Below are 26,502 nucleotides of genomic sequence, written 5' to 3' on the forward strand. Positions count from 1 at the left end.
AAAATACATTCATAACCAAAAATATAAAGAATTAAAGAGATTTTTGAAATACAGTCAAGATTTGCTTATTTGTTTGAAGCAAATTCCAACAATACACATATTAGCTTTGCTTGATTTGGGTTGGAATCTGAGTTTTCAGGACCATTTCTCAGATCCTATTAAGAATGTAAAAGAGGCTTAAACAAGGAAGCAACACAGTCAACTAATATATTTTATTTAAAAATTTATTTTCAGAGCCTATAAATGGACAAATTCCAAAATAGTAATACAGAATATTTAACAATATTTTAATATTTTTTTTTACTCAACAGTCTGCCTTTATGTTTTTCTTTCCATTAACAAATACACTGGATTAAAGCAACAATATTCTTATCTTCAAGTTCAACGTCTGAGTTTCTTGCATACTATTTCCATTTAGAGTTCAGTAATTACTTAACTTCACATTATTCTGTCACAAATGATAATCAAATATCCTACCTACATAGTAAAAATCATAAAACTATTATAAGCCAAGAGAATTTATAAAGTTAATATGAAACAATAACTATATTGATACACATGTGCAATAGGCCCTACCAGAAATATGCCAAAATAACAAGCTTTATTTAAAGAATGAGGTCTTGGGGCAGAAAGAAATGAGGGGTCATTATCATCAAAAATTATTAGGAAGATTGTAAGTAAAAAGAAATCAGCCTACGATTTTAACTAAATAAAGGAGGAGAAGGGAGTATATCATTAGAGTTGATGCAGTTAGGAAAATTCAATTACCATTCTACCACAAACTGGTTGACTACTTCATGAGCTCAGAGTTAGGCTCTCCAGGTATTCTGTTACTCTCCCACTAAGTTTCCTTACATGGAACATAAACCTGCATTTATGCTTACAACAAAATATTATAATGCTATTTAATCTGACAGTTGGCAAATAATAGAAAAACAAACTGGAAATCAGTGGAGCCATACCATCTCACTACCCCTGAAAATAGGGGCTAAAATAAGTCATTAAGAAACAGTATTCAAAGAGCCCTGTATTAACTAATGTGATTTATAAAATAAGCAAAATTCAGCAATTTTCAATGGAAAATGCCACAGTATTTGAACACAAGGAATGTTTTGATGCTGATTTTTATCAAAGTGGTACTCCAAGCCATTAAGTTGGAACAAATTCCAAATGCACAATTACATGCATCACCTCAGTTTAATAATCCAATAAATGATAAAAAAGACAAATAAAGAAAACAGCATCATATAGCACAGCAGCTTTGTTTGGCTCCCTCTGGATAAAATCTTCAGTTTGCCCATAGTTTTACCTAGAAATCCAGTTGTGGAATCAAATTGTGAATCCTATCAGAGATAAAGGCAAATAAAATATAATAGTTAGATTTTAAGTCTACATATGCACATTCAAGTAACTGAATAACTGTTACCATAGTACATTTGTAATGACAGTTTTGTGTTTAATTAATTCAGGAGCCTGTTGATAACCTTGGATAATCAGCCTGATTTCTCCATGCAAAATACAGTAATACTCTCAGTGAATAAAAAGCTCTTTCACTGTCCAATAAACACTTCCTTCAGCCCCACAGAGTAATTCAACAACTCAAAACTATTTAGGTGTTATTCCAATTATGTGGATAAAAAAGAATTAACAATAAATGTAAGTACTTTGTGCATTATCATACAGATTTTTCTTCCCATTTTTTGTTGTGTCATTGCTCCCCAAGGTCAAATGGTTGATTGCTACCCAAGTAGAGGAATTCATCCAAAATGTAATATGGTTAGCAGTTAAATGTACCTTTATTTATTTATTTATTTATTTAGAGATGCAGTCTCGCTCTGTTGCCCAACCTGGAGTGCAGTGGTGCAATCTCAGCTCACTGCAACCTCTGCCTCCCAGGTTCAAGTGATTCTCCTGCCTCAGCCTCCCAAGTAGCTGGGACTACAGGCGTAGGCCACCACGCCCAGTTAATTTTTTTGTATTTTTAGTAGAGATGTGGTTTCACCATGTTGGCCAGGCTGGTCTTAAACTACTGACCTTGGGTAATCCGCCCACCTCATCCTCCCAAAATGTTGGGATTACAGGCATGAGCTACCGCGCCCGGCCTTGGACCTTTACTTATAATATCCTTTTGTTTAGACAGCTGACTTTGAAGTAGTCTATTAAAAGTTAAGAGAACATCACATAGAGGTAGTAAAATGTGATAAGGACTATAAATATGGATGGGGAAAAACTACCATATTAAAACATAGCTGGAAAATCCTAAAGATGAGACAGGCCTAGGTATGGACTAGAAATATTACACATACTTTCACAGAAATTTTAATATCCTGAGATGTAAAGGCCCTGGCATAATAATATCCTTTGTACAGCTCAGTGTCTATGTGGCTCATACACTTTAGATCTATGGTTCTTCACCACAGTTATGCATCAGAATCACCGGAGATGCTTCTTTCAAAATATTTATGTCTAGATCCCTCCCCACAAAATTCTAAATCAGTGTATTTAAAGACAGAATACATCGTCTCTTCAATACATTTTTAAAGAGGTCCCTAGCTGATTACAGCGCACAAGCTTAGCAAGAACATTGCTTTTGATGCCAAATTCATTTTTGAATAGCACAATTTTAAAAGCACATGGAACCAGAGAAGGTTCAGAGAAGCGTGACATTCAAGATAAACATTAACAAATGGAAGAGGACTCTAACAAGAAAAGGTATATGTTGTTAGAGAGAAAAGGTTCCGGGCTGTTCAAATTTATGAGCACTTTTTTCAGACGTGATCCTTAGGAAATCAAGCAAAAGAGTAAGTTTCCATTAAGTGAACGACATTTGGTTGGTTGGATATAAAGTGCTTTTTGATTGCTTGGTTAATAAATTACTAGCAGTCTCTACTATTGAGATTTCTAAGACTACTCAAAATAGTCATTTGTCTTGAGTTTTTAACAATCTTTCTAAAAACAGGATTAAAGATATATTGGCTTCCACTTGTTCCTCCCACTTACATGTGTGAGACGAGATGAAAAATGCAAAAGCATGGCAAAAAATAAACCTTATAGTTATTCCAAACACATTATATACAAATGGATGGGAATCAAGGACTTAGGATCTCTGTATCTATTTCAAAATGAATAAAAGTTGAAATTTTATTATTCGCAAATATTAGATCAAATTTCTTAAAAACATAACCACTTACCATTTCAGATAATAATTTATTCTGGGTTTTAACTTCATGGCCTATTTCAATGGAAAGCTGTAAAGAAGAAGGTATACACATGATTACTCACATAAACGTATTCAAGATTATAAACTAAAAATAATGTCATTCTAAGCATACACATTTTCTGAAATGAAATGGTCTTCTAGACACAAACTCTCTTCTTCTGATACTCTTTCCATCAAGCTCAATAAAAAATAAATTTGGAATTCGGAATTTCTACTCCTCCCAAATTATGGACATTTCCTCTTTCTTCTTTATTTTAATTTCATCTTAATATTCAATTCCATCTTTTAATTTGGTATGTACTACTTCTCTCTGATTCTCTTACACTTGCATGCTTTTATATCTTTATTATATTCCTACAAAAGCTACAAATTCCTACAAATATCTGTATATTTCCTTCTTACATTTTATTTATTATTTATTATATTTTATAAATTACATATTTTTTATTTTTTTTAACTTTTATTTTAGGTTTGGGGTACAGGTGAATGTTTGTTATACAGGTAAACTCATGTCACATGGATTTGTTGTACAGATTATTTCATCACCCAAGAATTAAGCCCAGTACCCAACCTTCTTACATTTCAAAAGACTGACAAATACCCATACAACCAATTCAAATCTAGACAAAATTATTTAATATTTTCCTAATGAAATGTTACATTACTTTAAATATGTCTAAATTGATTATTTCCTTAGATTTTAAAGGTTTTTGCTTTAAAATATGATAATAAATTGAAAAAATATATATATTAGTGTTACTTTCTGAAGCTCCACAGAAAAGAGCCATAGCTTACAAAACACAATACTATAGGTAATTACGACAGCTATTCAAACTAAAATCTATCTAATAGTTTATAGGACAGATTCATCAAAGGCTTTACTTCCAAGATATTTAAATAAACAGAATCATCTACTGAAAATCTTGGTAAACCACTGCAAATATTGTTCTTCATGTGTGTGAAAGCACATGGGATAATACTGACACAAAACCATACTAGAATTCTGTAGATCAGAACATGAGCTTTCCTGCCAGATTTAACAACTCGAGATAATAAAGTAACTATAAAGTTAGATTGTCCACATTACTCAACTTCTATCACTGTCATTTATGCCAAAGAAAAATATTTCCAGGACATCACAACTTTTTTCTAACAAGTAATCTAAATTATCTACATTAGGGTTTTTTTTTTAAGGCATTTAATTCTTTTTTTTTTTTTTTTTTCTTTGAGACGGAGTCTTGCTCTGTCACCCAGGCTGGAGTGCAGTGGCCGGATCTCAGCTCACTGCAAGCTCCGCCTCCTGGGTTTATGCCATTCTCCTGCCTCAGCCTCCCGAGTAGCTGGGACTACAGGCGCCCGCCACCTCGCCCGGCTAGGTTTTTTTTTTTTTGTATTTTTAGTAGAGACGGGGTTTCACCGTGTTAGCCAGGATGGTCTCGATCTCCTGACCTCGTGATCCGCCTGTCTCGGCCTCCCAAAGTGCTGGGATTGCAGGCTTGAGCCACCGTGCCTGGCCAAGGCATTTAATTCTTAAGTCCTTCCAAGTGTTGTATTTTTAAAATTGGCATTATACAATATTACTCAGTTCCTAAATCAACTTATTTTAGTTTAATATGACTTTGAAAACAATCCTGTTTCAAAATCTAAAGGTCTCCAGCTGAATGTAATTCGATTTTCCAAAGATTATAATGAAATACCAATTAAGTTTTATCAACATGGACTTCTACTGAATGCTTTACAAGTGAACGTCATGTTCATTATAATGCAGTATCAATCACATATATTATTAAAATCATCTTTGTGTAATTCCTTTGATCAATACAAATTTACTTAATTAACACCACTGATAAGGAATTATGCTAGGTGCTATATAGAATATAAAGTAAGTACAATAGAAAACCTGCATTCTGGTAAATTCCTTTTACATACAAATAAGGCCAATGCAAATCAATATGAATAAGTGCTACAGAAATGGTACAAATGGTCTTATGTTCATAAGAAGAAAAGTTACTTTTTTGTCTAGTAGAAAGCACACACAGATTCTGGAAGTGTTGAGAGATAAGCTAAGGCCAATTTTTGAAAGATCTATCTGATTTAATCAAGCTATGAAGCATGAACTTTATTAAATCGTGGAAGGACACTGAAGACTTCTGGGAGTGCAGGATGCAAGCTTCAAAATATTCTAAAAGAGGACTGTGGCAATGATTATATAACTCAGATCATAATGTGCAAAAAACCAGGAACAGATAGGTTAAGAGGTTCTTCCAATAGTTCAACTAAGAAAACCAGGGGATAGTCCGGGCACAGTGGCTCACACCTGTAATTCCAGCACTTTGGGAGGCCAAGGTGGGCGGATCACCTGAGTTAAGGAGTTCAAGACCAGCTGGCCAACATGGTAAAACCCTGTCCCTACTAAAAATACAAAAATTAGCCAGGTGTGGTGGCGGGTGCCTGTAATCGCAGCTACTTGGCAGGCTGAGACAGGGGGATTGCTTTAACCCAGGAGAGGCAGAGGTTTCAGGGAGCTAAAACCGTGCCATTGCACTCCAGCCTGGGCAACAAGAGCAAAACTCCATCTCAAAAAAAAAAAAAAAAAAAAGAAAAGAAAACCAGGGGATAGTATTAGAAATAGAAAGGCAAAGATAGAAACATCAGAAAGACATTGTAATACTCAGTGACCGAAATGAAGTACAAAGGTAGAAATAAGAAAGACCAAGATTTATAGCTTAGAAGACTGGATTAAAAAAAGCAGAAGAGCTACTTGGGGGTGGAAGATGGACAGCTCTGTTTGAGACATTACAGCAGACAGCACACAGTATATAAAAAACAGCTGGAGATTTTTCTTAAGTATTAAAAAAAAAACCTATCTTTTGATGTGTCACATTTTCTAACTTACTCAAAGCACAGTCTAAATTTTGAGTGTACTTTGACCTCACAAAACCACAGTATCTGAGTAAATGAATTCCTTAGGATGACGTCAATAAGAATATAGTTTATAATTATATATGTATAGAAATAGATGAATTAAAACACATATAAAATTTGTTACACACTTACAGATTTTATAGCAGTTACTTTGTTTCTCAGACTTTCAGTGAGCCTCTCATTTTCTTCTTCACAGGCACTATACCCACTATTAGCATAGCCATAGTTCCCATAGCTGCCAGGAGGTACTCCTTCACCTGCAAGGATCAGAGTCACAAAGGGGATTATAGAGAAGCCACTTTCGAAACATTGATAGTTAGGAAAGAACTGAAAAAGACCCCTGGTGGGCGTTGCAAACCACATATGTCTCTAATATTCATACTCCAGATGAATTTAAAAAATAAATAACCAAACAGAGATCAGATCAATTCTTTCCATTACCCTCTGTTAACCAAAGAAGATTCAGTTCAGTTCATTTTAATACACATTTCTGGACTGCTTATTGATTGCCCAGAAGATACAAAAATAGGTACTAATACACAAGGATATTCAGGATACATTCCCTGCTCCAGAGAAACATATAGTTTAATAAAAGTTCTAAAAGCAGTAACATCATCTACTGCTAACATTGAAGAAGCATGGCTATGAAGAGGAAGGGAAAAGTGGTTAATACAGCAGGAGGGGAGCTCATAGCAGTGAGGGTCCTTTACTGGCATCTCTTTCTCTTAAACAGACAGTTGGACAGGAAAGGGCCAAAGCAGGGAGGGGGCAAATTGAAGCTCTAGGAAAGAGATGGAATAACTCATGCAGAATGTTAGCTGAGAGTCAAGAGGGAGATTCATTTATTCTTCAACATATATTTGAAGAAGTACCATGTATCAGATCCATTGTTCTTTCTAGGTGCTACTTTTATGGAACTCTAAGGGATAAGAATGTCCACCACCCTGCCTAATGTAGTACTTCACAGTCATCAGGCTATCAAACAACAGATGGAGTGGGCCTTAGACAGTGAATACGTACATAAATATGTTGGGCGATTGAGAGGGAACGGCATAGTTCAGGGTGTTAGTTAACTACACTTTTTTTTAAAATATAATTGTTGCCATCAATTTTCTCAGTAAAGGGAGAAAACGGGCTAACTGCTGAAGAATGGATGATCATTCAGAATATACAGTAAGGAGAATGAATGGAAGAAAGGGATCGGGACTGCACAGGATTACTAAAGATAAAACAAACTTGTTTGAGGCAATATACTATGGTGGCTTCAATCCTCCCAGGTGTGTGGTTTTTTTCCTACAGAAGAATCATCGGCCTGAGTTAGTCCAGGAGAAGTTGGATGGTTGGACTAATCTGTAGTTGGAAGTTTATAGTATCAGGGTTGCAGAAAAACAGAGCCCCAAGAGGTTGAGACTGCCTGCCAAAAGAGTGGTTGAAGATCTGGATTATGGGGATTAGACTGGACAGATATTGAAGTAGATTCAACAGTGGCTCGAGAATGTGGGGAAAAGGATGATATCGAAACTAAAGGTCTCAGAGCCTGCTGGGCACAGCAGCTCACGCCTATAATCCCAGCTACTCCGGAAGCTGAGGGAGGCAGGATCACTTGAGGCCAGGAACTTGACACCAGCCTGGGCAACACAGCAAGGCTGCATCTATTAAAAACAAACAAAACTAGAGGTCTCCATATGCTCAATGAGCGATGCAGCAGCAATGACAGGAGGTAACAGCACTGATCACTGAAGGACAGTCAAGGTGAGTATAGGAAGTTCTTTCAAGGCACAACACAAATTTCATTTTCCCTATAAAGCAAAACTCTCACTGATTTCTTACAGCTCTGATTGTATGTAACATTAATATTGCACTCTGTACAGTACTATAAGGGCAGAGACTAAGTTTGTTTGACTCAAGACTGTAAGTCCCCCCATAAACCTACAAACACATACACACTGTAAGGTACACTCAATGAATACAAGATGTGAACTAATTAATGAAAAGAATCTGAGTTCACTGTTATTGAACTTTGAATGTGCACACCTTTGTCCAGAATGGAGTCATATGCTTCTCTGAAGGCAAAGACAGTATCTCATGCTTCTATATCCTCCCTGTACCTAATGAGTACTTTATATGCAGCAGATACCTATGCAATCTCCACCACCACAAAAACCACAACAAAATATTGGAGAAGTATTTTCCAAACAGAAGAGAGTTGTACTATCTGAATTTTCCTGCTGACACACTATCCATGACACACTATCCATGAAGCTCTCCACATGTGTTATTATAAAAGAACTCAAGGAGTGGGCATATTTTTCCCCCCAGTCAACAATTAAAGTTACCATTTAAAAACACATTCCTACTCTATTAATCAGTGATACTCTGTGCAAACTGTAGTTTAATAAGGGCCAAGATACTTAAAGAAAAGAATAATGTCTTCTTATTTTGTGTGGCTGAGGTTCTGAGTATACAACATTTACCCAGTAAGTAATTACTGACTGGTTGAATGGAAACATTTGACAACTTCACCAAGGAATTCATTCTAAATTTTTTCTTTCCTATTTTCTTTCCTTTGTTTAGTTGCTTTTGCCTATCTTAATTTTAATTTTAGAGTTCTTCCATGCTGTTCCATTTATTCAAAGTGATATTCTTGTTGTATTTATTGCCAAAAATATATCAATGCACATTTCTATTAAAGAGTTGATCTTCCCTCAAACTATGACCCATCCCAAATACAATGAAAAAAGTAAAAAACAAATAAAATGCTAGAATTGCTATTCCAAACAGAGCCACTTCCCTTCTGGTGGTGTACTGCTATGAAAAGTTGTAAAAAAGCTAGTGATTACTGAAGATCATCCTCAGCCTTTGTTTATTTAGATAAACGCTACTTCTTTTGGATGGGTTCTATCAGTAAGCTAACAAAACCAGTTAGAGATTCATGTGAAGTGTGGCAACTTCTGCCTACAGATATCTATCAGATTCACTATGATCCCAAATTCAAAATTTCAGGTCAATATACATTCATACTTTAAAAATAAGAAAAGAAAAAAAATTTTTTTTTTTTTTTAAAAGAGTAGGTAGTGGGTTCTAAATTAGTGAAATTCTAATTTAACTGGCTGAGCTGAGGTCCAGGAAACAATACTTTAAAAATTTCCCAGGGGATTCTAATGTACAGTCAGGGCTGAGAATCATTACTCAAGTCACTTTCCTGTAATTTAACATGGCACACTGCAGCAGAAAAATGCTCAAAAGGGCCTAGGGGCCTACTGATGAAATCCAAACTCTTTGGCCTCGCATGTGAAGATCTCCACAGTGTGATCCCGCATCACTTACTTCACCCAAACTGGTTTAATCATAATCCCTTATTTCTTTTTAGTTCCTCCTATCTGGAACCCACTTCTCCTACTCTCCATTATTCAAGGTCTACTTCAAATTCCTATGTCTCCACAAAATACACAAGGATCTTCTCCACAAAGTACACAGTAATCTGTCTCTGAAATGTCTGAGACCATCCCTTGTATGTAGAACCTATCTGGTATTTGGATGTATAGCGACTACTTTGTACTATAACTTATCTTTGCACATATTTCTACTCTCCAACTAGACTGGAAGCTTTGGGGATCGCAAACCGGGCAACAAACAACTGTATACCTAGAGCTTACTCAAGCACACAATAAATCTTTTTTTGTCATTAATGATGATGAACAAGAAAAACATTTAGACATATAAAACCAAACTTACTCAAAATTCTTTTTTTTTTTTCTCATCAATTTACCTGGCCCCACTTTCTATGATCCAAGTATTCATAAAAACTTCATTTAAAAAAACAAAAAACTTTTTCATACTACAATTTATTAATAAATAAACAAGTCTATGGTTATTGGCAACTTTCATTATATCTGACACATTGGGGAATTTGTTTTTCTTTCTTCAATCTTATAATGACTGAGAAAGGTAACACTATCTTTTTGCAAAAGTTTCATTTATTTTCTGAAGTATATTGCACTCTTAATTTAGCAGGGTCTTCTTTAAAAAAAATAAAAATAAAAAATAAATCGTGTCCTAAGAGAAAGCTTCAGAATCAGAAAATGCTGTTCTAGTAGCTGTGCGTTACTATAAGGGCCCATTAAAATTCCTTGGGTCTAACTTATTCTTGCTGATGAGCCACTTTACTAACCCCAAAGGTAAAGATCAAATGTTAAGTCGCCAAACCTTATCACGTTCTACTGCCTTAACCGTGGCACAAGGTTCAGATTAAGAAATCGCCTTTGACCCAGAAGTTACAGTTCCAGGACCTTTAACAATAATGTCACGTACATTTATTTACCTTTGTAACTCACTGTTACCAGACTAACGACCACTACTACTAGTGTGTTTTGCGTGCAACCACCCACTCTTCAAATTCCACTTCTGAAGAAACTAAGATCCAGGGCCAGTAGAGGAACAGAAACCGGAGTCGGGCTTTGGAAAACATAGCAGTGTCCATAACCACGCTCAGGCAATAACACTAAAACACTCGACCACTGAGATGCCACCTGTACACACCCACCCCCAGTCCACTACTTTCTCTAGCCTACCATCCAAACTTGAATCTGACTCAGACTTAAGGAAACTCCAAGGACCTGGGACAAATGGTGTGTTTCCACTCGACTTGGCCCACAAAGATCCCCTCTAGACAGCCTGTTTTTTGGACCAAATGCCAGGAACAGAAGACAGGTTCGATTTCTTTCCGCGCCCAGCATGGCCGGTTCTAGGGCCCCGAACTTCGAACCTCAGCCCTCTTCTTACCCAGGCCTGCACGCCTCATCCTGCCAGAGGAGAGAGAGAAAAGGCGGGCGCGGGGGGTTGGGTGAGTAGGAAAGAGCTGTGACCCCGACCGCGTCTTCAGTACCAGGGCCGGGCGAAACACCAACTTCTTCCCCTAAAGCGCCACGACATCAGTGTAGTCTAAACACCGCGCCTGCTGATGGCGTCACCAGGGCGCTCATTGGAGCCCTGGGAAGAAGGTTGAATGGCATTCTGGGAAATGTAGTTCACCGACGCATAACGTGTTGTTGAGGGCGTGGTGTGAGCCAGGTTCCAGGGGCGGCCGGGGCTTCCGGTAAAGGGGGCGGCTTCTACTGCTGCTCCGACAACGTTCCAGCTGCTCCGCTCGCAGCTCCAGGTAGCTGCTTTCAGTTTGTTAACCACCAAGATTAACCCAGCAGATCTGCTCCTCCCGACCCACAAGAGGGTGGTTGGGGTATCTTTCCTGATTCAGCCTCGTACTCCCTCTCACCTCCAGAGGCAGTTGAGGGAAAGTTAGACAAAACTTTGTTCAGGTTTCTCAGTTTACAAACAAGTAATCCGACACCCACAGAAGTAACCGATTTGTGCCTCGTAGTATCCGGTAAAGGAGAGAAAACCAGGTGCTTTTGAGTAGGACTTCTGCTCAGATAAGAGCCAACTAGGAAAGGCGCTGGGTCTCGTCGGAGGCACTGAATAATTTGTGAATAGTTAGTTCCCTGTTACTGCATCTGTTGTACTTCTAGAAGGAACCAAGACTTTTAGTTGTTATAGGGACCAAAGGACCCCTAAACTCCCTCCCACTTAACTTTTTACACAAGGCAGTGTGCCAGTTTAGGGGTTTAAAAGCTTGCTGGCGAGTTGGAGGTGTTACTGGTATCGGGGTTAATCCTAGAATTTCGTTTTATCTCACAGGATTATTTATCGTGAGAATACGATGAAATCATGGTTTTTGAAGGAAAAAAAAAAACCCGATACACAGGAGGCCATCAAAATCCACTGGGTGTCTGCGGTTTTGTTGTTGCTGCTGTATATATGGCAGTGGAATCGTCTCCACACTAGAGTTTCCGAATATGTGATCTCTGATCACTTAGCGTTTCCTCATAGTTTCCCAGGACATTATTAACATTGACTATAACAGTGGCATAAGTCTCTGCGTTAAGTTGCTTTGGTAAAAAACACACGAAAACAATTTTTGATAAGAGTTATTAACCTGGGAAGGAAGCTTTATCCAATAGTGTTTTGATAGAAAAAAAATCGCCATTTTCTAAAAGCAATGGAATTAACTGAGCATAATATCAGGGACAATTATTACAAATAAAGGATGAAGATTCAATAAAAGAAATGATAGCTAGATATCCCTTTATGAGTTAAAGTCTGTGACGTCCTCTGGTTAAAAAAATTGCATATTATATAATTAAAACATGTTTAAAAATTGTCTTACTGAAAGTTTGCTGATAGAAATGTAGAAACCGTTATTTTTGAAAATATGTTAATATTTACCAGAACTAACCATTTAGATACATAAAATATACTCTTTCCTTTAAATGATAGGAAGACATAAGAATGAAATGTAGTTACAAGGAAAACATATAATGTGCTAAGAATATAACTGAAGTAAGGCAAAGCTAGTTCATATTGAAGTTGTTACCTAAAAAATCCAAATTATTGTTTTCAGTTACCATTGCCAGTATCGAATTTGGATAATCTCATCTGAAAAAAAATTTGCACTCAAAAGATGAGGCAGGAAAAATGAATTTAATGTGCAGAAAAAGAATTATTCAATGTGACCATAGTTGATATTAGCGATCAGGGGAATAATTTTCACTTTTCTCGTTGTGCTTTTTCCTTTTTAAATTAAAATACTTAACTTTTCTTACTGATTGAAGGCAAATAAAGTTCATAGAGATGAATAGCATTTAGAACCTCTTCTCTATTCTTGTAGGATAGTCTCACAGAAAATTTCTAATGTTTGTAGGTCTCTAGGAGACAAAGGACTAAAAATTACCTAAAATAATATTAAGTATCCCTTCTAGTAACTACAAAAGCAAGAATATAAGCAGGAAATGTCTGAATTGAGGTGCAAAATTGGAACTTTTCTTTCTCCTATCTGTCTGCTTCCTGCCTGCCCATTTGTCCTACCTTTTCCCCGTAGGACAAGTCCAATCCAAGGGGAAAAGAGCATACCAAGCTCTCAAAACTGGTTCAATAAACATGAACAAAATTTCCAATCATGAAGCAAATTCAGTATCTTGGGCATCATATTTGAACTGTCACAAAATGTAAACTAGAAACAAAAAGCTCTTGATTTACAAACAAGCTATGGAATAAAGTTGATTTCTAAGTTGGTTGCTTGGTATTTAAAGCACATTTTCCCTGAAGACTGAAATGAGGGTCAGGTTCCTAACTCAGCCCAGAAAACACATGGCTATTAGAGTTACTATGCTGGCCAATCAAAATCTGTGTAACCCATAGGACAGCAGAAATACTGCGTATTTTCAAGACCAATAGAAGAAAAATAATGTTGTAATACTTGTGATAAAATAAAGCCATGCCATTGAAGAAGAAATAGAGTGTTAAAAAATTATTTTGGTTATTCATGTTTGAGAAAGAATGAGTTTTACTTAAAAGTTTTAAGAATGCAAAGAATATTTTCAAGGAGTTTCCAAAAAGTCACCAATTTGATCTTTCTTTTCCATAATTTGGGAATATTACTGGCACTGATGGCAGGCTTCTCAGTCATAGTAAGTAAAAATTAGGCACACAATTCCAACCTTAAAGTCTTCAGCAGAGCCAGACACATAATTTGTGGGGCTCGGGGCAAATGAAAATGTTGTGCCTCTAGTTCAGAAAACGGGAAAAGTTCAATTAAAGGTATTAAGATAGAAAACTTTTCTTTCTTCTGTAATCTCCCTACCATCCTTCCTCTCCTCCCCACACCAACTTGTCATGGTGTTTTTATTTGCTATTTAATATTCTTCTGAGTAAAGAAAAACATAAATTATTAGCATTAATTTTACCCTTGATCTTTATATTGTGCAATGACAGTTTTAAATGCAAACATAAGAGCACGCTACTCGTGAAATCACTAAAATTACACATTTTGTATTTTGTACTTTGATATGGTTTGGATATTTGTCCCAACTAAACTTCATGTTGAAATGTAATCCCCAGTGTTGGAAGTAAGTCCTGATGGGAAATGTTTGCATCGTGGAGGCAGATCCCACATGAACAGCTTAGCACCATCCCCTTGAGTGAATTCACACGAGATCTGATGTCTAAAAGTATGTGGCACCACCTCCTGTCTCTCTTGGTCCCACTCTCACCATATAACCTGCCCTCTCCCACTTCACCTTCTGCTATGAGTAAGAGCTCCCTGAGGCATTACCAGAAGCTAAGCAGATGCTGGCACTATGCTTCCTGTACCGTCTGCAGAACCATGTGTCAATTAAACCTCTTTTCCTTATAAATTACCCAGTCTCAGGTATGTCTTTATAAAAATGCAAGAATGGAGTAAATAGATACCTCACACCTGAATCCGTATTTCATTCTTAACCATGACAGAGCAGTCAAAACACTGCATCAAAACTAAGTCAACTGTTTTTATTTCATGTCTTGATAGGCACATATTCTACAAACATTCTACCTTCAGCCTGCTGATGAGTTAGGAGGGACTTAAAAGAAAGAGAGCAAGGGGTTGCCTTATCTATTCTTTTCCTTCTGTGCCATCATTTTTAATACAATTGGCTAATACAACAATGTAAGATAAAAAAGCATGTGATAGGGTTCCTTGGTCATTTTCTTCTTTCTGTGGAAGAAGTTCTGGTTCAAGCAGAACACGTGGCCTTTTGGGGCTGTCAGTGTCCATACTTATTCTGACACAAACTTAACACGCCTTGTACTCTCTTCGAGTGTTTCTGAACTGCCATGCATCATTGGTCCACTGGCATTCTGTGTTCCTGGGTCACTGCAAATGTAATATTCAAATGAAGTGGCAAAGAACAATGAAAATGCCTATTGTACATATCTGCTGCAATCATGGGTATTTTCTCTTGTTCCGTAAGACTTTATGTACAAAACTTAAGGCCAAAGGTAAAATTATTAAGAATTTCAAGACAGTGACCACAGAGCATTAAACCAAGCTTGGGGGCCTTCTGATCAAGGAACCTTATGCAACTGCAAAAGTTGCATGCCCCTGAACCTTGCCCTGGTCTTCAGAAAGAAATGTTCAAAGGAAATAGGGCCATAACTGGTAGAGAAAAAGGAGTGAATGAGTGAATACAGAGGACATATATATCCACAGATAGAATTAAAGTAAAACATTTAAATTGGGCAGTGAAATTCACAGGGAAGCAAGAGAGTAGAGTATACAGGTACTGCCCCAAGAGAAAGGAAAGAAGAAAGGGAAGAGGTGGTAAGTTGCACACTTCTCTCAAACCACTGACCAAGCCACTTTCTGTCTAAAGTAAGTTATTATTGTGATTGATGAGCCATAGATGAGTAAAACTCTAGTGTGTATATGCAGTAAGAAAAACTGTCCTCAAGGTGGGCATGATGCCAGCAAAACTGAGTGATGGGGCATGACTTCAGGGATGAGGCTTTTTCTGTGTTTCATGGCAAGATGTTTCACTCTTCCAGCAATTCTAATGTATTACTAAGTTCTCATTCTGGGAAATGATTCCTTCCTCAATATCAGTTAATCAGTAGCTGTGATTTTTTTTTTTTTTGGTCTGAATATCCGGCCCCACAGCAGAACAGTACTATAAAGCTAAATTTTAAAATGAGTACTTTGCATAGGTTGCCCTTTTAATATTCCAATTTTGAAGACATCTTTGACATTTCTAAAACATTATTTTAGATTAAAGAAGATAGGTTTAATTTTGATTGCCTAGAATATGTCGGTGTTGTATGTTTTAAAATTCTCTGCATTATCTATCATTCAAGACTAATTTAGTCAAGTTGATAGTCATTTTATTTTAATAGCATTTATTATTCAATAAGTATATCGAATTATCATAGTGATACATTTAAACTACAAAATGAAAAATGAAGTATACAACTTAGTTTTATTCCTACAGCACCGTTAGACACTTTGACAGACATGTTATTTCTCCACTACTGACTTGTTTTTTTCCCCCACTGGTGATTAGTTGAGTTTATATCATAGACAAAACACTTCAATATGTTATTCAGATATTAAAATATGCTATCCATTTTTATGTAGTAGACATTCGCTTCACCTAATTTTCCTGTTTTACTAAAGGTAGTGGTCTCATGACTTTGATTTCTAGAATCAGGCCAAGACACTGTCACAGATGTATGCAAGTCATCTCATTTCGATTTGCCTTGGCTGTTGACACAGAAGCACTCCTTGGAGCCCAAATGATCCAGTTTTCTCACCTTGTGTGTTAACCATAATCCCACACTCAGCTGAAAAGATCCAATTTTTATATCTTTAGTATTTTTGTTTTTTTTCTTATAGGTTGAATTTAACTGCTTCGGAATATCAGACAGCATTAAAATGATTTAATTATTGTATCAAGAATCGTTATTATTTTACATCCACATTCCAGGAGGATAGAATCTGGTATATCCTTTAAAATACATTTGTGCTTGAATAAAGTTTTCCTGTAACTAATTTATACTGACTTCCTCTTCTTGATTTACTTTATGGGACATCTATATCAGGATATATAGATTGCATTACTTTGCTCACTCATGGGCAGGAATTCTGAAATCAGATATGTGCTTCAGATTTTAATGTACTAGAGCATTTTATTAATTTAAAATTCTTCTCTAGCAAGGTTTTGCTTTTTTCTTTTCCACAGGGAAACCATTTCTGATGGCACAAAACTTGAGTCATAATGTATAATCTTTGCAGTTATAAAATAAATGCTATCTTTGTTTTATGGTTTACTCACCTGTAAAAGCTGTTTATTGCCAAATAGAAGACACTATGGATCTAATTAATTCTCTTGCTGAAGTGCTTTCCTCACTAAAAATCTCTATTAATAGGCCCCCTCCTCCAAGATCAAAAAGGCAGTTTGATCACTGTTAGCAAGGAGTTATGTGGAAATAAGAATTGTTACAGGGAGAATTAGAAAACTGGTTTTATAGGAGCAGAGGGGAGAGAATTTGCCACCACTGCTCTGGCTGCTCAAACTTTATTAAAGTATTAATATGGCACTTTTGGACACTTAGCTTGGATGCCTCATTCTAGGCCAGTGCGAATTTTATGGCTCAGTTAGAAAACTTTGCAAAGAGAAAAAAAAAGTTTTTAAATAATAATATGTGACATTAATATTCATGCTTATACAATCTTATGAAATCTGGGCTTGCTTGCTTGCTGGCCGGCCTGCCTTCCTTCTCTCTCCTTCCTTCCTTCCTTCTTTCCTTCCTTTCTTCCTTCCTTCTTTCCTTCCTTCCTTCCTTTCTTTTTTCTTCCAAGTGCCACCCACAGAATATTTATCTAGTGCCTTAACACTGTATTATAAAGAATTTTAAAAAACAAAGCAAAACAAAACAAAAAAACGAGTTGAAAAGAGGCTTTTCTTCCCTACCAGATCATGAATGTCCTCCCTTATCCCAAGTGAAAGAGTTAAGTAGATGGGTCATCAAGTATGTCATCATAGTACTCTACTATTCTAATGGGTGAGGGTTAACTTTACTGATGAAAGAAACAGCCTGACAGACTCTAATGCTAGTGAAATAATGGAGTAGCTTGTCAGAGTATATTGAGACATCTCTTTATCTAGAAGTCCTTAAGACAAGGTTAGTTCAATTTTGCTCAATATTCTGTTTGACTTAAGAGTTACTCACACCCATGCCTCAGCAGAAGTTGTCAGTCTCTATTAATATCAACACTTGTTCCTTCTTCTTCATTCCAAAGCCAGCTTAGTGACCTGTTAAGAAGATGGCACCACGATTGTAATGCAATGAATGGATGTGGGAGAAATGAGACAGACAGTGAGTAGCCACATGTCATTTATCTGCAGATGCTACTGACATCCTGTTTATCACTCTAGGCCTGCCTCCTTTCTTCACTTCCAATAACGTATTTCTACCATTTCTTTGGACATTCCTGTTTAGATATGTCACCATAATCTCAAACTCAATAATTTTCACTCCTAAACCAGCTTGCCTTCATGGGTTTGTTTTTATCCATGTTAAAAATACCATTAAGGCCCAAAGCCTCTGGGTTTTTTTGGATTTTTTTCTACTTTGCCTATTACAACAACCCATCTGCAAAGCCCTATTGACACTTCATTTGAAATATCATTTTTGTCCTCTTTCTTTCCATTCCAAAACTAACAATATTAATACAAATTTCAAATACCTTAAATCTTACCAGAGCTTCTTGACTTCCTTGTTCTCAGGTCCATTTTCCCCAAACACACCAGATTAAAATTTCAAGAACTCTAATCTCATCTGATTACTATTTAAAGGCACTTAATGAATTCTCCATGACCTGTGTGAGGAAGCGTGAAGAGGTATGTTTCAGTTTCCCTGAAGATACCACAGAAATGGTGGTTGTGTTGGGTACAGACTGTAGACTTGAAGTTGGCCAGGGAGTGCCTCCTATAGGGCATCCTGCAGATTCCCTGTTAGGGACCCCTAAGAGGCCAAAGGAGGCACAGAAGGCAACAGCAATTGGCTTGGAAGCCCATGCCTATCACTTTCCCTTTGATCAGGATCCTCTGGATAGGATCACGGTTCTATAGGGTGCAGTCAACCACTCTTTTCCACAAGCTTTCTCCAGTTTCTGTCTTATTAGGATCTTACACTCTTCAGTTTAGACACATTAATCTACATCTTGTTTCTCCCACATTTCAGAGAGGGTACCAGTAGGTTAGCAGTGCAGAAGGACACAAAAGTTTCTTTCCTCTATTTTTTTTCAGCGATCATGATTCTTTCCCTTGCTGCAATTATATACGTCACTTCTTCCTTTTTTCTTCTCACTCTTCTTCTCACATCCCTCCATGTCTCATAATCTACAAAAACCCCTAAGTCTTTACTATGTGATCATTTCAATTAAAAAGTATAAAACCATTGCACAGTGGTCTTAAATTTCTTTAGACTTTACCATAGATGTTGTCCATAGCAATGACCTGAAAAATACTAATACGTTATGAATGACTTCTCCTTTCTTCATTCTCAATATTTCTTAATTCACATATCCTTATTTGACTGTTTTAAGTAAGAAGTTTATCTTGCTCTTCCAATTATAGTCATTGAAGGCCTCTCTTCTTCTTTGACTTCTACAGAACAGATAAAGTATGCAATAAATATCTACCGATTGACTGTTCACAAATCAAGTCTCCTCATTGTGAGTTGTTGATATTGTCACTCCTCCTTGAGTAAACACATGGTTGTCTTTTAATATATTTTTAATGAGGTAAGTACATGCAATTTACTTAGGGCTTAGAGAGGCAAATCTAGGATCATTGAGCTTTCTTAGAGAGAGGGAGGTAGATTTGTAACAAAAAGGCAACTATAGGGATGGAAAGAGAGTGGAGTAGTTTAAGGATTAAAACAAAAGATAATGAATACAAGGGTACAGATAAAAGAAATAAAAGAAGGGAAACAAACACAGAAAGGCTTTATCTAGGAGAAAGTGAAATAAAGTGTGGAAGAACGGTTGGCGGTATAAGAGTTGTTAAATAAATCAAAATATTTTGTTTCCTGTCACAGGATCATTTTGTTCGGTCTTCTAAAGGTTTATGGTGCATTACAGGAGTTTAGTATTCTTTGTTTCTGCCAGAATTTGAGAATGTCTGTGAGGCTAAGTTGTGGGAAAAGTAAATTTGAGACAGCAGAGTTACTGTAGACCTTGATTTGGACCCTTGTAATGGTCTTGCCTCCTCCACTCTTTCTGTATTGATACTGCTAGTCTCTAGACCTTAAGTGAACAGCCTAAACAGCCATTCCACCATTCCTGTTTTTCATACCTTCTCACATTGGAGCAAAGTGCTCCATTCTGAAATGTTCTAGAAGGACCATGCTCTAAGTTGTCTTTGTTCTACAACTTTTATTCATCAGCTAATTTCGAAATTATTCTTCCTTTTGTGTGTGTGTGACTTCAAAACCAAATTTCTTTCTTTCTTTTTTTGTTTTCTTTTTTTTTTTTTTTTTTTTTTTAAGATGGAGTTTTGCTCTTGTCACCCAGGCTGGAGTGCAATGGTGCGATCTCAGCTAACTGCAACCTCTGCCTGCCGGGTTCAAGCGATTCTACTGTCTCAGCCTCCCCAGTAGCTGGGATTACGGGCACCCACCACCACACCCAGCTAATTTTGCATTTTTAGTAGAGATGCAGTTTCACCATGTTGGCCAGGGTGGTCTGGAACCCCTAACATCAGGTTATCCACCCGCCTCTGCCTCCCAAAGCGCTGGGATTACAGGCATGAGCCACTGCACCCGGCCTGAAACCAAATTTCTATTAACCGATGAATAGGTAAATAAAATGTGGTATTTCCATACATTGTAAACCTGCTGATAATGGAGATCTAATGCCATTCTTATTTTATTATGCCAGAGAGATCATTGGGAATTTTCCCTTCGATTTTGGAAACATGAGTATGACCTTTACTTGTCACACTTTCAAGGAACCAAGGACTAGATATCTGAATTTCTTCAGCACTCTCTTTAATTTCAGAACTGTTCTCCTCATTTCATGTGCCCCTGATTGGACTGTCGATCAAGTCACTCCATTTGTGTCCTATCTATAGGAGATACCCATACACTTAGCACAGTGATTGCTCTAAAGCATGAGCACATAACACAAGCAAGTCCGGACATCTTCCGTAAGAGTGCTGTATGGACACTTTGAAAGAGTCGATCTATTCCTTTTATCTCAGAAGCTGTTAAGGTAAAATCTGAGGACTGCTAGAAGACATTTTTCCTAACTCAAGAAGAAAAGGTATCCATAGTAGGATAGGATGAAGCCAACACAGAGACGCCTTGACACATAGAACTGATTATGATGGAGATAAAAACAGAGGTGGAGATGGAGATGGAAATAGAGAAATGAGATAGAGGATTATAATGATATTGTTTGGACTCTGAATCCAGCCATGCCTAACCTCAGATTTATACTAAGTTATGTGTCAGTAAACTCCTATAGTTTTGTTTTGGCTTCAATTGCCATTAAATTGGATTTTTAACATTTAAAACCAAAAGAGTGCTCAATATTCAATCAGGCTGAGGAAATTTTGCTGATAGTACTTGTTTCTAGGAGTTTATCCACCCTAAGTTAAGTGTAATTTCCTGATTGTTGGCAAAAAAAAAAAAAAAAAATTCACTTTTTTTTTGTAGTTCATGAATAAATAACCATGACATGGATGGATAAATGGTCATGGATAGTTTAATATAAAATAATGATGTAATAGGCTGAAATTTAAAGTGGTTCTTGAGAAGTAAAAGGCTGCTCCCATATCTAATGCATCAATTCTGACATTTAAAACAAAAACGCTTAAGTAATGCAATGCACTATTCATTAATTTGAAGAACATTTTTGCAGTCATCATTTGAAATATTTCTTTAGAACAAAGGATGAAAGATAAAATATGCTAGAAAAAATAATTTTTTGTGTGTACAATCCACCATTTTCCTTCTTACAGAAAATTATTTACTGTGGTTCTTTATTTCAAAAGAAATTATTATTTCCATTTCAAAAGGAATCATACATACAGAAAAATGTCACATGCCCCAAACCTAGTCAAATACATAATGCAAACAATCAGTATAACTTGGGAAAGAGATGTATTTATTTTTGGATTAACTACACGGAATAATATATTTCCTAATATTTTTATTCAATGTGCTCATTGATTACAATAATATTCTCCAGCTAGAAGTGCCTTTCTGGGCTTTTGCGTGCCCAGAGGATATTCTTGAACAATTAGGGGAGTCTTCAAAAAGTGTCATATGTGGCAAGGAATCTAAATGTGCGCTCCTCAATCCACTTCTATCAGCAGTGTAGTATCCCGAACTTTCACCTGTGGTTTTCTCTTCTCTGTAGCATCCACTACTATTGATAGTTTTATCAAATCATTTTAGTCTCTATAGCTATTTTAAAATGTGAAATAGGACTTAATGCATATTTCATCTTCTAGTCATTTTAACTTTAAAGATTTTTGAATTCACTTTCATGGCTGTATTGAAAATTTGTTCAATCAGTCCCCATTGGAAGAGTTGAGAGAGAAAATGGAGATGGTTTCCCTAAGGTGGTCATTTGTATGCTTTTTAGAGGCAGATAATTCTTTGATTAAAGCAATTGTCCCCCTTCCTCCCCAAAAAAAGTGAGTATGGAATCAGGAGTTTCAGGCTACCTAGGAACACCTTCTCTAGCACAGAGAATTGTGTTTAGACTCAGAACAGTACTCCCTCATAGACACTTTCCAAGGGCAAAATAGATTATCTTATGTACTAATGATGCTCATGGGTGTCTCTCAGGACATTTAGATATCAGAAAGAAAAAAATATTTCCATGTAACATTTGCTGATAATGATAAGTTATCCTTTAAGAATTATCACATCAAATAGATAAAACTGGTTTGCCTGGGTAAGAAAAATAATGTGGAATCCTTTATGTTTCCTACTAAGAGCTTTCCATCTATTATTGTAGCCTTCAGGAGCACTGACCTTCCTTCTATTGACAGTTCTGGCAGAAAGCTAGGAAACCTGAATATAACTTTAAGCATCCCCAGAAATACATGAATTGTTATTACAAAGCAAAATAGTCACTTTAAAATTGAGGGTTGAATATGTCTGCACATTACTTGGATGAAAAGTTTTGAGTATATTTGCTTTGATGATTCCAGAATTTTTTATTTTAAGTTCTGGGATACATGTGCTGAATATGCAGGTTTGTTACATAGGTATACATATGCCATGGTGGTTTGCTGCACCTATCAACCCATCATCTGGGTTTTGGGCCCGCATGCATTACATATTTGTCCTAATGCTCTCCCTCCCATTTCTTCTGGAGACCCCATCTCCAAATCACCACCCTCATCTTTTCTCAGACCTCAGGGAATACTGGCCTCTGTAAGTCTTCTTAATTGCCTTGCTCTTGTCATTCCCTGGGTCTCTACATATGTTGTTCATGGAACAGCACATGCTTGGAATATTCTTTCCCTTCTTTATACTCTGTTAAATTCATAACCTCTGTAGTAGGCAGAATACTCCAATGATGTTCGCATCTTAGTCTCCAGAGCCTGTGAATGTGTACATGGTAAAGGATAATTACAATTGCAGATAGTATTACAGTTGTCAATCAACACATTAAAATAGGGAAAGTAGCCTGGATTATACAGCTGGGCCCAATTTAATCAGAAGGGTCCTTACAAATAGAAGAGAGAGGTAGAAGACGAGAGTCACAGGATAGTGTGACTATGGGAACAAGGCACAGAGAGAGATAATGTTGCTGGTGTTGAAGACGGAGGAAGGGGACCATGAGCCAAGGAATGAGGGCAGCTCCTGGAAGCTGGAAAAGACAGGGAAACAGATTCTCACCTAGAACCTCCAGGAAGGAATGCAGTCCTGCTGACACCTTGATTTTAGTCCAGGGACCTCAATGTTGGAATTCAATGCGTGATCTTGACATCAGAATTTGATACTATGGAATTGTAAACTAAAACATTTGTGTTGTCACGATCACTAAGTTTGCGCTCTTCACACAGTCACAATAGAAAACGATTACATCATCCTTCAGATTGGAAGTTAAAAATCACTTATTAATTTCTCCAGATATCCATGTTTCTCTGTTAGACCTTTTATTAGCACAGTACTTATTTTAAAAAAACTTTGAAGTATGTAAAATAGCCATAACTAAAATTTAACTTAGGTGTTTATGGCTGTTTTTCCCTGCTAGTCTGTAAACCCCAAGAGTATAGTTCTTGTCTGAATGTGCTTTCCACAGTGTCAATAAATGTTTATTCAGGGATTGGCTCTCCCCTTTCTCTTCCTTACATACATATGCTTCCAAAGGAAATCAGAGAAAATCGCCCAAACAAAATCCTCACAGGGCAAAGATCATCAGATTCCATATAGTAACCCATTTAATTCTCATAGTGCTTAACTTTCCTAGGTCATTAATTCTCAGAGTGTAATCTCCTGACCAAAGCATTAGTATTACCTGGGAACTACTAAATTAGGGGTGGATCCTAGGATTTGTATTTTAATAAGCTGTTTCTGTGATCTGATGATGCACGCTGAAGTTTGAGAATTATTGCTTTAGTCCAGATTGTTGGGCCCCACACACAGCATTTCTGACTTTGGTGTGGAGTAGGGCCTAAGAATTTGCATTTCTAAAAATTCTAAGTGATTCTGATGCTGCTGTTCCTGGGACTTGACTTGGAGAATAACTGACCTAAACAACGTGTAGGCCAGGGGACTTCTAGTGGAATTTGGTCAACAAAATCTCACAGCTTATAGGTCTTTGTGGTTTATGTGTCATCCTAAACCAGAAGTCTGTATTTATTTTTAGAGCAAGATTATTATGGCCCTTTATGAAATCCAGCTTACGTCTATATTACAGCAAATGGCAGTTAGGTTGAGCAATCCAGTTAATATATCTAAGACTATTTAGTTTTTAATCGTACATATTTAAGATTGCATGATTTTCTGAAACAACAGTCTTTGCAAAAATGGATTAAAAGTGATTGTAAACCAGTTTGCTTTGCTCTACAACCTACAACCTATTGTATGATTATTTTCCTAAAAATGAATGTAAAATTTCCCGATGTTATTATATTCTGACAAAGTGACAATTGCTCATAAAATATTTAATAATGTGCTTTAAAAACTAGGAAAAATAACTTGCAGAACATATATTACATTTTAAATAATGATTTGGTTTAATGCAAGATTGATGATGTATGGAGTTTATAAATCGTTTTGAAATCAGCCTTCACTCGAATGTTTCTGTAACTAAGAATGATTATGTCACCACTCTTGTGGAGGGAGGGTTCTCATGGGAAGTTAAGTTATTGTCTTAAATCAATATGCCCGGTGCTTGTGACACTGGTAAGGCAACACATATCAACACACACAGTGACAAATGGTCGCCTCTTAAGCTGATTTCAAGGTGCAAATAGAATCTGCTTTTTATCCATTTGCCTTCTGTAGAGAACAAATCCTTCCATTTCACAGTTGAGGGATACAACACTTGAAGTATCAATGACCTGGGACAGGTATCACATTGCTTTCCAGTCTCTTATAATAGATTCCATTATTAAAAGAAGATAAGGATGAGAGCCAAAGAGGGGAACACACCTCCAGGGGAAGCTGAAAGCCAGAAGACAGAAAGCAGATGGAGGGAGAATAAAAACATAATGAGGCATGAAAATTCTAGGGAGTGAGAGGACTTAGTTGACAAATTTGAGCATTTTGAAACAACTAGCAGTTGGTTTATGGTGACTGTAATGAGGTAATTAAGAAGGGAAATTAAGGATAGGTTTATTTAAAACTACGTAAGTTAAAATGAGGCAATTATTAACGTGAGAAAATATAAACATAATAAAACATCTGTCTCTAATGAACAATATTCACCAAGTTACATTAATGTATAATGTGATTTTCTATAACTGAAATAATGATATAATTAAACTGGGTAGGAAGACACAGGGAAATGGTCATGTGCAATGAGACTGCATCTACCATAACAGGAAGTACACAGTTGGTATCCAAAAATTACAAATTTAGAAATAGCAGCATAAATCATTTATTTAGAAATATGAAAATAAGTACAATGACATAACCAAGAATAACTACACAGATAAAAGTGTTAAAAGTGATTTCTTTCCAAAGCAGAAATAGTGTGGGGGTGGGGCAGAGTTGAGATGCTTTTTATAATAACCCCTTTTAAATATGTTCATGTATTACTAATAAAATGAAACAGGTAACACCTAAAAAGAAAGACTATGGTGATTTTTTTCTGACAATTTAAAAAGTGATTTACAAATTTATTCCATTTTCATTTTGAAGAAGTATTTCATCTGTAAATTAAAATACATATATATCATCAGCAAGACGACTCAATTGGATATCTTTAGCATTTGGGTGTTGAGTTCTAGTTCTGCCTCACAGAGTTGCATGAGCTTAGGCAGGTCATGTCATCTTCTGTGAACTTTAGTTTTGAGTTACTGTGAGAACTTAATATGATTATGTCTTAATTTAGGAGGTGCTTGACACATTATTTCTTGCACAACTTCTCAGCAACATTAGCCCCAACTTTATTCTTTTCTTCATGTTCATAGTGTCTATTTTATCACAATCTTTGGCATTTGTTTGTATCACTATGACCACACCTTCTCAGTTTCTTTTGATGGTTTCTCCTACTGGAAGCACTTTCCTAGAGACCCATCATTCTACAGCCTCACACCAGATGACTACAATTATTTTCCTGGCGTGAACAGCCACATGCAAACAACTCCTACATTCATATTTCCAGCACAGATCATGCCTGTGACTTCCAGACCTGTATGTTTAACTGCCTTGTTGACATCCTTTTTGGGATTATTCAGGTGTGCTTCAAACTCAACCTATCTAAACCCAAACTCATAATCTATTTCCTCCAA

General features: G+C 36.6%; 1 protein-coding gene and 1 long non-coding RNA gene across 4 annotated transcripts in view; one reads left to right on the forward strand and one right to left on the reverse strand.

Annotated features, from left to right (window-relative positions):
• Positions 1–206: 206 nt before the first annotated feature.
• On the reverse strand, positions 207–11,103 carry BET1 (Bet1 golgi vesicular membrane trafficking protein). The gene is made up of 4 exons (XM_009203401.3): positions 10,928–11,103; positions 6,278–6,402; positions 3,192–3,248; positions 207–1,343 (listed from the first exon to the last, which is right to left on the reverse strand). The coding sequence occupies exons 1-4, from the start codon at positions 10,944–10,946 to the stop codon at positions 1,188–1,190; spliced, it is 357 nt and encodes a 118-aa protein (XP_009201665.1). The 5' UTR covers positions 10,947–11,103; the 3' UTR covers positions 207–1,187.
• Positions 11,104–11,203: 100 nt separating this feature from the next.
• LOC101006386 overlaps positions 11,204–26,502 on the forward strand; it is a 35,988-nt gene continuing 20,689 nt past the window's right edge. The window contains exons 1-4 of one of the 3 annotated variants that reach the window (XR_002521079.2): positions 11,204–11,303; positions 17,814–17,890; positions 18,301–18,414; positions 19,189–19,319. This is a non-coding gene — a long non-coding RNA (uncharacterized LOC101006386). Of the gene's footprint in view, positions 11,304–14,835; positions 16,512–17,813; positions 17,891–18,300; positions 18,415–19,188; positions 19,320–26,502 lie in introns of those variants that run through there. The other 2 variants (XR_002521081.2, XR_002521080.2) reach the window with 2 other exon arrangements.

Source organism: Papio anubis, chromosome 4, assembly GCF_008728515.1.
Source record: "Papio anubis isolate 15944 chromosome 4, Panubis1.0, whole genome shotgun sequence".
Lineage (NCBI taxonomy): Eukaryota > Metazoa > Chordata > Mammalia > Primates > Cercopithecidae > Papio > Papio anubis.